Below are 14,333 nucleotides of genomic sequence, written 5' to 3' on the forward strand. Positions count from 1 at the left end.
GGGCAAAATCCGCTCGACAAGGGGCTCAAACGAACCGAAGAGGAGAGCACTCTCGTTTGGTACATCAAAGGAGATAATGAAACCTCCGAGTCGAGGAGATACCTGTTTTGAATGAAAATTTGTCCAACAAATTTCGGCGGGCCCGGTGTACCCTCTTTCACTTACTTCGATCCAATTTTCAGTAGCTTTTTCGAAAATTCAAAAAAGCTCCCATTTTCTTTTCGGCTTTTTTCCAGTTTTGCCTTGTACGAAAAACCCCCTCAAAGTCTAGTTATCAGTCTGCGGGTGTTGATTAAGCGGTTCCTTCCTCGAAGAAAGCCGGGCAGGAGAATCGAACCGAGGACCTCATTATGCAAAGAAAAATGGTCTAATTGCTGAATCACAACCCCCCCCTCTTCGTACTTAGGTACGAAACGCATTTTGAGTATGAGGAATGTTTTTCGTTTTGTTCGCGTAGTTTCAGGTTCACCGTTTTTTTTCCTCGTCAATTTCATTTTTTGCGGCTTAATCGGATGATTGCAATTGATTTGATTGGTTGACTTTCCTAAGCGCTTTTAGGTTTAGTTGTTCATTGACACATATTATTTGACCAACCAACTGCTATTATCAAGAATCTCATTACCTGCCTCTCTCTTACTGTTCATGTGCTGTCTGGGATTCTACCGTTCACTTTGTTCATGTGAACTGAACCAATTCAAGCCATCATTCGGGTGATATCACATGCCAGTCAGTTATTTTATCGTTCTGACCGTTTCATTTGCAATAAAGGTTACAATGGACTAACCAACGATTTCCGTTTACCGATTGTCAAGAATAACGGATTAACGGTTAACGATGTTATAGGTTGGTTTAGCAATTTCCACCAGCATTGATTTCGCGAACGGAATTCTTGAGATCTTTAGACCATATTCAACGTTGAAACGCGGCTTGAAAAGGAACAACAAGCTCTTGAGTACAAACTTCTAAGACGTCAGATCCTCTTTCCTCCAATTGAAAGGGGAAGATATTCTTTTGTGGATCAATTTCCTCAATTCCCAGTCAATTCAAGGAGTTCCTATGGAAAAGAATCCATAAGTTATCCCAATTCTAAGGATTCATCAGGGCATGTTCATCGAGCATTAAAGTACGTAGAGTGGAAAGCGGAGAGTCGTTAGAAGTGCTTCAAGATTCCTGATATCGATACGAAGGGATGCTTGAAGTGCACAATTCCAATCGAGCCATCCAAATGTTGGCTATGGATCGACTATGAGGCAAGATTTTAAAGAAAGGATATTTGATTTAAACTTGATGCAAAGTTCAAATATAAACCGTGTATTTACAATACATAAATGACCAGAACGTTATTATGCCAGGGAGGACCTACTTATTTCCTATATAAGTGCAGTGGAACCCGCTAATATCGTCTCCGCTTATAATGGGTTTATATGGGTTTTGGTTCTAAAAACTTTCATTTCTGATTACACACCAAGGCTGAATTAGCTTGTTACATTAACTTTTGAAAAAGATTAACTGGTCTTTTCAATTCGATCTTGAAAACAAAAAACAAAAACAGAATTCACCTTGGTCAGGAATTTAATATGCCTCCAAAACAAAACAATATTTCAATCAAACGAAGGAAGCTATTTTAAAAAGCCCAAGGTGATTTTCCAAAGATACCGTTGTAGACAGCTCGGGAACCTCCTACAACCCAAGAAATTGACACTGCAATGTCATTGGTTAGAAGAGGCTCACTCAAAAGGAAGTTAAAAAAATCAGTGGTTAAGACATTGAACCAAAGTATCCTTGATAGTTTCCTTGGAAATCAAAATAGAGTTTCAAGAATTGCAGCCTCTATTGAGTTATACGTATATCGTTTCAGCACTCGAATTTTAAGATTCATTTGCGTATTTGACGTCGTTATGCACCTAATAGAGAAAATTCGGATACATCGTCAATTGGGCTTGGTCCTGAGAGCGACAATATAAACGGGTTCCACTGTACACAATGTTTAAGATCAAATCCATTTTTCAAGTTCGGACCTCATCCGCATTTGGTCGAAGAGCAGCTTTTTATTCTCATTAGGTGGTTTCTTTTCCCCTTCCACTTCAGGTCATCTGAAAATTTAAAAAATCAAAAAATATGGTAGTTCAACTCAAACCCAACATGCACTTTTGGACATAATTAGATCGCCGTTAATGCACTCTCAGAGCAAAACTGAGAGCTATAGATCAATATGATCTCCACATTTACTCTTACTTTCTAAATACTGTGTGTATTGACTCCTTTAAGTAGCACGTGTCTGTTGATATCAGCACAAATTTTGGGAGGTTACTGGGGTACTTTTCAAACAAGTAGGGGCACTAAAAAACAAGATACAATGGCAAGTATAAGACAAAAAACTTTTCCAAGGTTTCAAAAAGCCTTTTGTAAAAATAGAAAATTCCAAAGTAGGAAAATTAAGTCCAAAAACACCTTTTTGAAGGTAAAAAGGATTTTTAAGGCGTATTAATGAGTAAAACTGCGACAGATTTTCAAATTGCAATGCTCCATGACCCATTCACTTAATGAATAGATGAATTGAAACTCTAATTTAATCCTTTGACAAACGACTTTAAAGCCTCAAAAGTGCGAGTGACCTCTAAAATTTGATGGTGACGTCGGCTTCCTCTTCTGCTTCAACGTCCCAAATTGGGACTGGCAGATGAGTGACCCTTGGTGTTTTAGAGGTTACAATTCGCGACCTTGATATGAATTATAAAGTGTTTATTAAAGATCCTTCCTTACCTGAGCTTATTGTACCAATGGAACCAATTGGTTCCACATCAGAAACCATCAGTTTCAACATTTGAGATTCGAAGGTTAATGCGGCCAAGCGACAGAAAAAGTCCACAGCATTCATTCCTTCAACGTAATTAACCTTGTTGGAAAGAATCCACAATTCAGCCTTGATCTCGTCAGCCTTCCATTTGGCACATTGAATCTTGCTCAAAAGAGTGAAGGGCTAAGGATAGAAGAAATCACTTGAGGAGTTCCATAGACGTATCGAGAACCCAACATTCCCGCTAATGAGTTGAACTTTAGTGAACAATGATATAAGGATAACAGAGACTCTTACCGGTAGAAGGTCCTTTTTGGTTCCCACCAGAAATATCAAGGGTGGAAAAGTTATGTTGCAGGATTGGTTGGAAACCAAAGCGTCTTCGAGCCAATCACTGACGTTCTCCAATGATTTGTCGTTGGTGAGGTCAAAGACCAAACAAATCACTGAAACAAAGACCATCTATCATTCCTTTTAAATGGCAAGAGAAGGATTCTTTAGACATCGAAAAGATCTACGGAATGTCCATAGTTTTATTTCTGTACTTGGACGTAATAGAATCTCATGGTTTGTCTCGATCATTGGTTTATTGATGAAAACGCTCCTGAGCTCATTGTTCACATAGCTCCCATTTTAAACAATCTTAGATTTATGTTCTTTTCCATCAAGTGTGCATAGGTATTGGCCTGCTTCTTTGAATGCCCTTATGAACTGATCAAGATTAACTTACCATTAGCATCTCTATAGTATGACCTAGCGATGCAACGAAACCTTTCTTGTCCAGCAGTATCCCATCTGTAATCAAGGCACACGGACAATTGACAAAATGTAATTAAAATGTATTGCGCATTCTCAAGACCTCAAATTAAGTAAGCTCACATACCTTTCTTGTAGCATAAATCAAAATGGTGTCTGCCTCATACAACTCTAGTAATTACTTGAGTTGATCGGGTTTTATGGTGCCAGTCTCTGATTTCAGAATAATGCAAAAACGTAAAGATGAGTAGCCCTAACGGAAATTGACTCCAATTATTCCTCAATTTCAAAATACTTTCGAATGCATTCTCTGTATTCCGACGTATTTATTTTCTACGATTTTCCAATATCAATGGAAGCCATTCCTTCCAACCTAAGTTCTGTCAAATATCCCAAACGAGAGTTTAAACGAATGGTTCTGGATTGCTACATATGTAAATTACTCGTGAAACCCCCGGGTCAGAAAAAGTGCAAGAGCGGCTAAGGCCGACTTTACACTACGATGGCGAACCATGATTGAACCCCGTTTGAGGATTGAAGTGAGACTAGTGTTGGGGCGAGTCCAGCAGAGAACTCGAGTCTTTCTTTCACTGTACTCAAGTCGGACAAAAAAGACTCATATTGCGGAATCTGAGCCAAAGAATGAGCTGTTATTTTTTTTTTCACAAATCCGAACTTGAGTCTTTTAGAAGGACTCGAACTTGAGTCTTTTAGAAGGACTCGAACTTGAGTCTTTTAGAAGGACTCGAACTCGAGTCTGGACTCGCCCCATCATTAATCTTACTTGCATCCTCAAACCGGATTCAATCCTGGTTTTCCATCGTAGTGTAAAGCCGCTCTAAGACTCAATGCGGTTACTGAGTCACTAATAAAGCGTAATATTTTGAAAAAGTGTCTTAGATTAATTCTAATTTACAATGAAAGTCAGCAAATGAATTGGTATTCATGAGCTCTTGCTCCACCAGAGGCCGCCCGTTGGGAACACTCCTAACATCCCGAGTCAATATAATGTTCCAAATTCATTTACTGAATTAGGAACATCGTGATTTTTGACGTGAAATGAAGAACAAAGAAATGAGCTATTTAACCACTTTTAAAAAAAAAGTTGCAAATGAAATACAATAACTTGCTAGAATTTGAAGAAAAATGTGCATTGTTTTTGTAAAGCATCTTAAATGCATGAAAACGCAAATAAAGCCCTGAGGTAAAATTCAAACAGACGACTGTTTTTCACTTTCCCTCCAACTCGAATTGGTCCCTTCCAAAATTAATGATAGAATATCAATTTGATGACTAATAATCACATTTGGAGTACAAACTGATTCCGAAGGATCTCAAATCGTTGAAGCTCAAAATCAACGCCAATGGTTGACTTGTAATTGGGATCGAACACATTGTGGCAGAATCTGGAAAAAGTAATACTTGGTTTATGCAATAATAATCAGATTTATGTAATTTTTCAGCGATAGGAAGACACAGTTTTATAATTCCATCAAGTATATCACCACATTACATCATTCATGTTTGACGAAACTAGTCAGCTTTATTAAGTTTAGAATATTCTAGGACGTAATTCAACATAACACGTGATTAATCGTTGCGATCGATCATATTCTTAGTACAGAGCTGACCACGGAGATAACAATTATCAATGCAATGTTAGTGATCCAATAATCTGTTTGAAAGTGGCTTCCTTTCTTCCATAATTAGCCTAAACGCATTCATGTCAATTATGTTCTCATCCTCTTACAGCGTCAAAATAATATTTGGGAGAGAATTTCCTCTTGGCAATTCAGGGCCAAAACCCTTTGTAGGAATATCAAGAGTAAATTATGGTAATGTAGGTAAGGAAATCCTTACAAGTTCTTGCAAATCTCTGCCGTTTGATCAACTTCTTTTAGGAATATTAACATCATGAAGGCATAATTGGGTGTAATTGCTTGTTATTTTCTTCATTAAGGACATTTACTTCATGAGACGGGTTGCAGAGGCGATGATGTCTATTTCAAACCAAGGACATGCAAAATTACTTTTGCTGTCAATCTTGTTATGTTCGAATATGAAACATAATTCAAGCAGATCATGAAGATTGTTGTTGAAGGATTGGATGGATTGGAGAGAACATGACAATATCAAAAAAAACATAGCTTAAATAGGATAGATGTTGTGGAATTTATTGTTCAGGAGCAAGTGGAGAGTGTCCAAACCTGTAGACACGAAGGGGGGAAAAAGAGGTTCCTAGCATTGCAACACCTATCAGTAATTGGGATAGGAATTCCTGGATCATGGAATGTTGTGTTCATTATCGAATTTCCCTAAATGTTTCGACAAGTTTGGGCAAAAATGCAACGCCTTGAAATCTTCTCATTCTTTATTTTTAATTGGTTGTTTGGGCAGGGACTCTAGCGTCTTTGGTCTTGGCAATTGACCGTTTAGTTTTGGAAAATTCTTAATCTGCAATCATTTCTACTCTAAACGCCTTTGTCATCTTTGTTTTAGCTTAGAATTGCGATGCCTGGCTCGGTGTCCTGACTGGAAGAAATCAACAAATGCACATAGTTGAATGTTTCAAATCCCATATCCTAGATTTGTACCCAAGTGCTCATATCTCATAAAAGGCTCACACGTCAGCCTCTAAAGATAAGACCGCACTTGTAAACAAAAAAACAGCCTTGTTACTCACAAATTAATCTCGATTACTCAGTTTGCAGTGAGGCGGTCGTGCATTTGGAAGGAAGAAATCAATTTGCTATCCTTGTTGAAAACAAAAATCGAGTCAGTACTATTAACAATATAATGAAGTTGTTCTGGCTGCTAATGTTGGTTCCCGCTTGGGTGGGGGCCACGGACAAAAGACGTAAGTACTGTATATAAAAGACATCAAGTGGACCAAAGGGGAAGAAGCTTCGAAATGGGTGATCATTCATCATCCATATTGTTGGATTGGTTTCAGTATGCCCAGAGGGTTACCGCTACGGTGGAGAGGACACCCCTGAACACGCCTTGAACAAATCGGGCAATGCTCTGGTCAGTCGAGATATTTGGTATGAGGAGGCAGATCGATCTCCGGTCTACAGTTGCTACAAAGTCATTGGGCATAGGAAGTCCTGGTTGGAGGCCATGCACCAATGCTGGGACGATGATGCGCAATTGGTGAGCACTGAGGACAATTTCGAAATCGTTAGAATCGTCAGGTTGTTTTTCTCGGAACATCCTAACCCTCCCGAAAACGGTCTCCCTGACGAACCCCGATCCAAGGATAACAACGCGTTTTTCACCTCAGGCCTGTACCAATATGACGTAAAGGAATGGAAATGGTTGGGATCAGGTAAACTAGTTTTCGTTTTCATGGGCTTAGACGCCCAATAAAAGAGCTAGAATTCCAGAGAAGCCTGGACCGAGAAATAGAGATATGGACAGTTTGATGGGGAAATTCATCACGTGAGATGTCGTCATCAATTATAGAGACATACATAAAAAGGCCATAACGACCTAGTCTTAATTTCCACCCAATTGTCTAACAACATTTGAACTATGCATGAATTGCGCAACTAGAACAACACCAGAGATCAAATGGTGATAAGATGATCAATGCACAACACACGTTAAAAGCGGTTGTATCAAAATTCCTCTTTCCAGAGAACGATTTCCGGGATGATCTGGAAATTAACCAAGATTTGCATAATGGCATCGGCGGTGGAACCCAAAACGAATACCGCGATTGTTTGGCTCTCACCCAAGATGGACCCAGCTTACACTTGACTGCCGTTCCTTGCAACTATGAGAACCAATTCATCTGCGAGGCCCGAGTTCAAACCGTGACTTATTACACGTGGTTCGTGGCCAATTGGGTGGACTTCCTGCTCGGCTTCCTCCTGATCATTTTGTTTGTGTCATTGTGTGTATCTCTTTGCTCGTTCTCGTCCACCAAGACCCACCGAGGACAGACCGGACCCATCGGACGTCGTCCCAGGACCACTGACCCCAACTCTCAATTTGCCGTAGGTACCGTGGACATGCCTCCCAGTTATGAGACCACAGTAAAGATTCATCGACCAGATGAGCAGGCCAGCGAGCTCCCCGCCAAATTGAACAATGGGAATGCTCCCCAAACCCGGATGGAACAAATCCAAAACCGCGGCCGAGAAGTCATGGGAAAATTGTACATTTACAGAAAGTAATTCGAGTATTCGTGGAAGAATTTAGTTTCTGATCCAGACTGGATAAATTCAAATAAAAGTTAATTACAGACGGATCAGAAAAAATGGGTTCATTGTATGATAATGGGAAAGGGAAAAGGTGGCAAATTGTTGATTATGAGTTGTATTTTCATTTATGTAGCTGATTAAAACTCCCTCACACCCCGAATCGCAATCGGAATGAAATTACTAGGAAATTAAAAAAAAATCAATTTTATATGTCAATATCTAATAAGATGGTTATGTATTCTTGACATCTTATTCCATTTAGATGTTGCTTTGACTGTCGTTCAGGCCAATCAGGTTCAAGGAGCTTTGCTATTAGGTTGGAACCGACACCTTGGTTTTCAAAACTAATCAGATTCTAGAACATCATGTATTTGATTAATAGCAATCAAGAAATTAATTCACAAAGGTACAGGAGGAATAAAATTTAATAACCTAAACCTTAAGGACTCGGGGAGCTTCGAACTCTGACAATATTGATGTCATTATTTCACTTGATGGGTCAGAGACAAAAGCTGGATTCTTCGTTGATCAGCTTACCCCTCTCGTCTCACCATTGAGACGACTGCCACAGAGGATCAAAAACATATTTGAATTCCAACAGAAATATCCAAGCAAATCTTGTTAACTAATAGCCATATGTGCGACAAATTTGAGCCAGACTTCAATAAATCAATCACGTCAAAATAACTTCTTATGGTTTTCGCAAGGAAGAAGACTGTTGAGATGGATATGCGCATTTCTCTCAAAACCTGATAAGCTTTTTTGACCACCGTGGTGAGACGGGTGAGACGAGAGGAGAGGAGACGACCGTGTCCAAGAATCCAGCTAATGGTATCAAAATACATCGTCATTTGGGGTCGATCATTTTCTACAACGGACTTCCTTCCCAGTGCTTCTTCAGTTTTTGTTTTGTTTTAGGGTGTTAGAGTCGGAGGGTGCACCTCGCCCGGCCAGCGAAGGAAGCCAGCCAACACATTTTCCAAATTCGGCTAGGCAGTTTCAAGTCCAGTATCAAATTGGTACTCCACCTCAGGGTGTGGTTAACGTCTAAAGGATTCCGTGAGAAAAGTCGGGGAGGAGATTAGAACCGGGGACCTCTTTCTTGAAAGGAGACAGCGCTAACCATTTCACCACGTCTCCTCCCGAATATGTTGACATAATATCTAATTCAGTGAAGAATTAAACTTGGCGGCCCATTTGGTTAAAAACTCGTCCAAGTCTGACTTAAATCCTGCTAAAGGATCAACACCTTTACACTCCCTACGAATATTTGTGGGGAGCAAATCAAAGAATGAAGAAGTCCGAGAAAAAAAAGACGAAAACCTCTCGAGGACTTGAAGGTGCTCTCAATACGCACTCTAAGCCTCTATGGTCACTAGAATTGACCCTAAATCCTGGGTTGGGACAAAGCTCATGGATGCTTTTGAAGACGTACAGTATCCGATACCTTTCGTACCTTCTCTGAACACTCTACAGTCCCAACTTATTTAGTTCCTCCCAATATGAGTGCTCTCTCATATCCTGTGATGTTCCTAGTGAAACATATTTGGACCTGCTCGACCTTTTGTAAACCTACTCAACTCATTGGAGCCCAAATGGGCAAGCAATTTGTTCCAAGATTTTGCTGAACAATCGACTTGCACCTACAGGGTTAGCATCGTGATGCTAACTCTGGGCTTAAACGTGCGATACATTCAACCCCACATTTGGAAAGCTTTAAGCACCCTTTTTTTCAACCAACTGTATATGCTCATCAACTCTACTACATAAGTCATCCGCCCATTAAACTTCCGTGGACCTCCAGGCACTTGGCCATTCCTACCACAGACTCAATCATCGCCATAAGAACAGATACTGTTATTACCACCAATCTTCTGAAGTGGAGCAATGAAGATGATGAAAAGGAGAGGACCTAAAAAGGAGCCCCGAGGATCACCCGACTTGACATTATGTGGGTCACTAAAGGTCCTTCGACCTTAACTAATTTTTTTTTATAGAGATCAGAGAACAAATGGCTGCAATTCTGTAAACAATCAATTGAAATAGAGGGAATCTTTTTTTGATCGTTGACAATTTCTCTAGTGACATGTCAACGCCAAATTTGAATCTATTTTCCCCTTTTTGGCATGTTTGACACATTTTGGCATGATTTATATGGTTTTTTTTCGATCGCCCGAAATGAGCAACGGATGCACGGATTTTTTGAAGCAAAGCAAATATTAAGCTTCTTTATCATCACATTTACACTTTGTCACCATGTAAAATAAAAGATCCAACGTTTTTAACATAACAAAATTCAGACCAAAGACAATTTGCCCAATACAAGAGCCGATATCAGACACCAGCATGTTCGTGCACCAGTCAAAAAACTAGTATTATTGTCAAAAACATTGGATTCTCATACCATAAATGAAACATCCTGAACCAGTCCTGTGTTCAATAAGAATTGCTTTCACTTGCTTGAAAACGTTGTCGACGAAATTCGTACTTTTATATTGTCTCTAGAATGGTGTGTTACCTGATCAAACAGTTCTTATCTTTCTCCTTTCCAGGTTTACGTTTGTCTCTTCAGAATGGCTCATCGAGTAAGGTGGACCATGAACAACTGGAATATGGACGGGGACGCTTGGTTTGGGAATTAGCTTTTCGCGATTGAGTTAATGCATTATGTTCTTCTTCAAATGAGAATGATCCCAGGCTACAACAATTACTCATTTCAATTTTCAGCTTGATCGAGCGACTGGATCAAAAGTCATGCCGTCTTAAAAGCCACTACAAAGCTCTTCAATGAATGAACGAACTAGCCCTCTTGTGGTATTACCAGAAGAGGGCTAAGTCATTCATTCTGTGCTCTGTTATGTACTGCACTTTGAGAGGGCATAACTTTTGACCCAGTCGTTTGATTGAGCTGACATTTGAAATACGCAATTGCAGGGATCTGGGGCCAGCCTTATTTGAAGAAAAATTTAATTCATTGAATCGAATTGGAGTTGCTAATTTTCAACCTTACCATCCCAGTCCATACTCCAGTGGTTCATGGGTGGACCAACTCTATCCACCAGAATAGCAGAAGTCCTAAATAAACGCAAAACGATTTAGAACACCCAAGCACGAATACTAGTTAAAATCATAGGAGTAGATAAGTAAGCCATCAAGCATAAAAGTATTTTTTCCCCTTTTGTTTCATCAGACTCGATGGAATGAAAAGGCGAGCTCTTTGATGACATGATGACGAAATCAAATCTCTTCAAATTTCATTTTTCTAACCCTCATTCCAGGAAAATAAAAGCCATTGAATAAATAGTTCTCCCAGTCAAATTACAAAAATTGTCTCTCAGAACTAGCTTTTGTCTCAAGGCACGATAGGGTCAATGAACAAAATATTGGAAACAGGCAAGAATACCATAGAGCATCATTTGATATGCATGGAAAAAAGCCAATTTGACCAGGGGACTACTGGTTTGACAAGTCGTTAGAGAGGCAATTACTTGAATTTGTTCCAATCAGGCTAGATATAGCCAGTTTTTGACATAATGCTAATCAGCAATCAGTGACTGGCTTTTTGGCACGTTTGAACAAGCCCTGCCATCCTGGACGAGGCTGATGATTGTTTTATTGGTTGATATTTCATGACATAGGTTACGTTGTTACAGAGATTTTGCTTTTTTTTTAAATATCAACCCTGGGGAAACTGATTTAGACTTTGGTTATATTGTTTTTCGCTGCCATTTGAAGCTGGCTTCGAAAAGCTTACAAATGTGATAATCCCCGACAACGTTCAATTAAGTGTCTTGAGCATTCTCCAAATATTGAACTTCGTTTTGAATGTTTGAATACGTTGCTTTTGGGGGGAAAACATTCTTTGAGTATTCAACATCTAAAATTTGGATCTTTTCCTTGTCTCTCTACTAGGAACCCTGGATCTTTACTCATATTTGTGGAGCATTTGCAATCATGACATAAAGAGTTGCCATGGAAAACAGAACACGATTACATTTGCTTATCGCCAGCGTTAAAAACGTGTTATGGACGGCTTGATTTGTTTTGGGTGGTTGATACTAATTTGGCCCGATTAACCGCCCAAGTCAGCCCAAACGACCCATGGTACGTTGTCGGTAAGAAACAAATGGAATCAACCAAACCTTCAAATTCATTCGTTGTCATCGAACATGGCGGTGAGCTTTGATCCATTGTAGAGACCTCGCAAAACCGTTGGTTTTGACCCTAAATTGGGCCCGCTGGACCCTCCATTCTTTTGCATAGTCTACTGCTGATTGCTTGAAACTATTATGGCCAGACCTTTATCTCCTTAACACCTTGTAAGGACAGCTTGATTGGACTTTGGGAATCTAGGATCATGACAAAATTGCCTCTCTTTTGCTCTTTAAAAGTTATGACTAGGGCCGGCCAAAATTTGCATATCAATATGGTCTTTATTGACAGCAAATTTGCATCAAAACTCTCCTGAATTTGCACAAAAAATTGCAAATAAACTTGTCAAAACATGAATCCTTCTGGAGGGCTGAAAAGGCTAATTTTGCCTTCTAAATCAAGCAATAGTCGTTGAAAAGTAAACTTCTGTCTTAACTCTCAGGGCAACAGCTGTGGTACTGTCATGGTAGAGCATCTGCTCGCCATTTTGTGAATCCTGGTTTGATCCCAGGCTAGTCAAGTCAAGCGCCTTTGCAGTATTTACTGTAGACTACAGCATGAGTTGCTACTCTGACAGCTTATATAGTCAAACCTGCAGTCACGCCTGGGGGTGAGGTAATAATGAATGTTGGTTGTGACGATGAAGAGGGAGTATCCCTCCATTGAGAAACCCATCATCAGATGATAGCCCAGGCTAGAGAGTTGTCTTCTGACTTTTTAACAAACAAACAAACCTGGGGAGAAGATACTCGGCTTGTTCAAGCTGCCTCTAAGCCCAATGAGCTAGACGAGCATCTTGTACATATATCTGTAATATTGCATGATAAAAAGATACCTGAGTTCTGCAACAGCATATTGATGCCTTATTTATATGCCCGCTCACATTCAAATCTCTATTTCTTTTTTGAAGATTTGGGTAAAGTACCAAGGTTACATGAGAAATTAAGCTTTCAATTCCCATGTCATCTGTTTTTTGGGCTCGAAAAACAAAAAAGCTGCAGCGTCATGGAAGAGCTTTGTAAAAAAGTCATTGCCGGATTGTGGGTGGAGGCAAACTCGTGGACATCGCAAAAAGGTTCGACGTCGACGTGCAGATTATCTACTCAATCAAGAAGCACAGAGGCCACCATCGAGGCCGTCAAAAAGCCCATCAATGACAGCCCCAAGAAGAGCATCAGCAAACTGGCCCGAGATCATGAGGTGCCAGAGACCAGCATGAGGGACCTCTTTTCTGATGAAAAAGACTTTCACATCAACAAATACTGTAGCAGGCAAAACTCCAGGTACATTGCCAAGTCTCCCAATGACATGGACCCTCGATGAAGGATGTCGGGGTCTCTAAGTTCCCAGCCAAAGCAATGGTACGTCAGCAGCAACGGAACAGCCTTTTCTCTTATCTGGATCAAAGGGAACATGGACGGTGCTATGCGCAAACAAATCCTTATCCAACAGGTCTTCCCCACTCTGGATGCTATCTATGGCAAGGGCAAGTACATCTGGACCCAGGATGGTACCAGCTGTTGCACATGCAACGTCATTCAGAACTATCTCAACCACCAACTTGGGTCAGGGGGATTCTGGTCCAAGTATATTTGGCCTCCAAACAACCCGAACCTGAACCCCCTTGACTACAGTATGTATCTGGTCGCAAGTCGGAAAGGAGGCCTTTGCCACCTACAATGTGCAGCAACTTGGCCAATCTGAAGGCTGCAGTAGAGAAGACGTGGGGCGGAATGTCCAAGGTCTACATCAGGGACACCTACTCCAAGTTCAGTTCCAGGTGAAGAAATGCATGAGGCAAAGGGTTGAGTCACTGAAAAATAAGTCTCCAAATATTCTGAATCATAAATGTTAATTGAATAGTTAATGTATGTAATCAACACTTTCCTATGTATAAGGCCACAAAGTCTGAAAATAAAAAACTATATCACTTTACGCGCACCTGGTAATGGCGTAGTGCAATTGTGACACAACATTTTTGTTATTAAGATTATGTTTCATTACATGTTAGAGATGAGATTACACTGGTTTTGAGTTTCTTGAAAATGATAACAGGCCAATTCTTTCCCACATTAATCATCCATCTCCTAATCATTTTCTGATACCTCATGAAAACATGCTAAAATGTATCTGACTTTCAAAGGAGAAGAATGTTGCACAAGCAAAGTGCGTCCCAACCTTTAATATGGTGGATCTCAAAAATCTGCCATGATGAAAGAGACAGAGCTATTCAAAATGGATGGATGCAATATTTAAGCAGGCGGTTATTAATATATCTGTAACCTATTTTGTACTTTCATGTCAAACAAATTAGAAAAATGCGAAAAACTTCAAATCTCACAATGTTCTCCCCAAACTTTACACAAATTTATCCAAAAAAGTCCCAAATTTGCAGAAATGTCAATACTTTTGTTCTGAAG

The 14,333-nt window shown here is 39.9% G+C and overlaps 1 protein-coding gene and 1 long non-coding RNA gene across 2 annotated transcripts; one reads left to right on the forward strand and one right to left on the reverse strand.

The window, feature by feature from the left end:
- Positions 1–1,350: 1,350 nt before the first annotated feature.
- LOC131887372 (uncharacterized) lies at positions 1,351–4,200 on the reverse strand. Its single transcript, XR_009374030.1, has 4 exons — positions 3,528–4,200; positions 3,095–3,243; positions 2,764–2,980; positions 1,351–2,093 (listed from the first exon to the last, which is right to left on the reverse strand). It is a non-coding gene; the product is annotated as an uncharacterized LOC131887372 (long non-coding RNA).
- A 2,030-nt stretch (positions 4,201–6,230) lies between these two features.
- On the forward strand, positions 6,231–7,808 carry LOC131887369 (uncharacterized). The gene is made up of 3 exons (XM_059235959.1): positions 6,231–6,410; positions 6,507–6,881; positions 7,193–7,808. The coding sequence occupies exons 1-3, from the start codon at positions 6,350–6,352 to the stop codon at positions 7,732–7,734; spliced, it is 978 nt and encodes a 325-aa protein (XP_059091942.1). The 5' UTR covers positions 6,231–6,349; the 3' UTR covers positions 7,735–7,808.
- The last annotated feature ends 6,525 nt before the right edge of the window (positions 7,809–14,333 follow it).

Source organism: Tigriopus californicus, chromosome 9 (genome assembly GCF_007210705.1).
Source record: "Tigriopus californicus strain San Diego chromosome 9, Tcal_SD_v2.1, whole genome shotgun sequence".
Taxonomy (NCBI): domain Eukaryota; kingdom Metazoa; phylum Arthropoda; class Copepoda; order Harpacticoida; family Harpacticidae; genus Tigriopus; species Tigriopus californicus.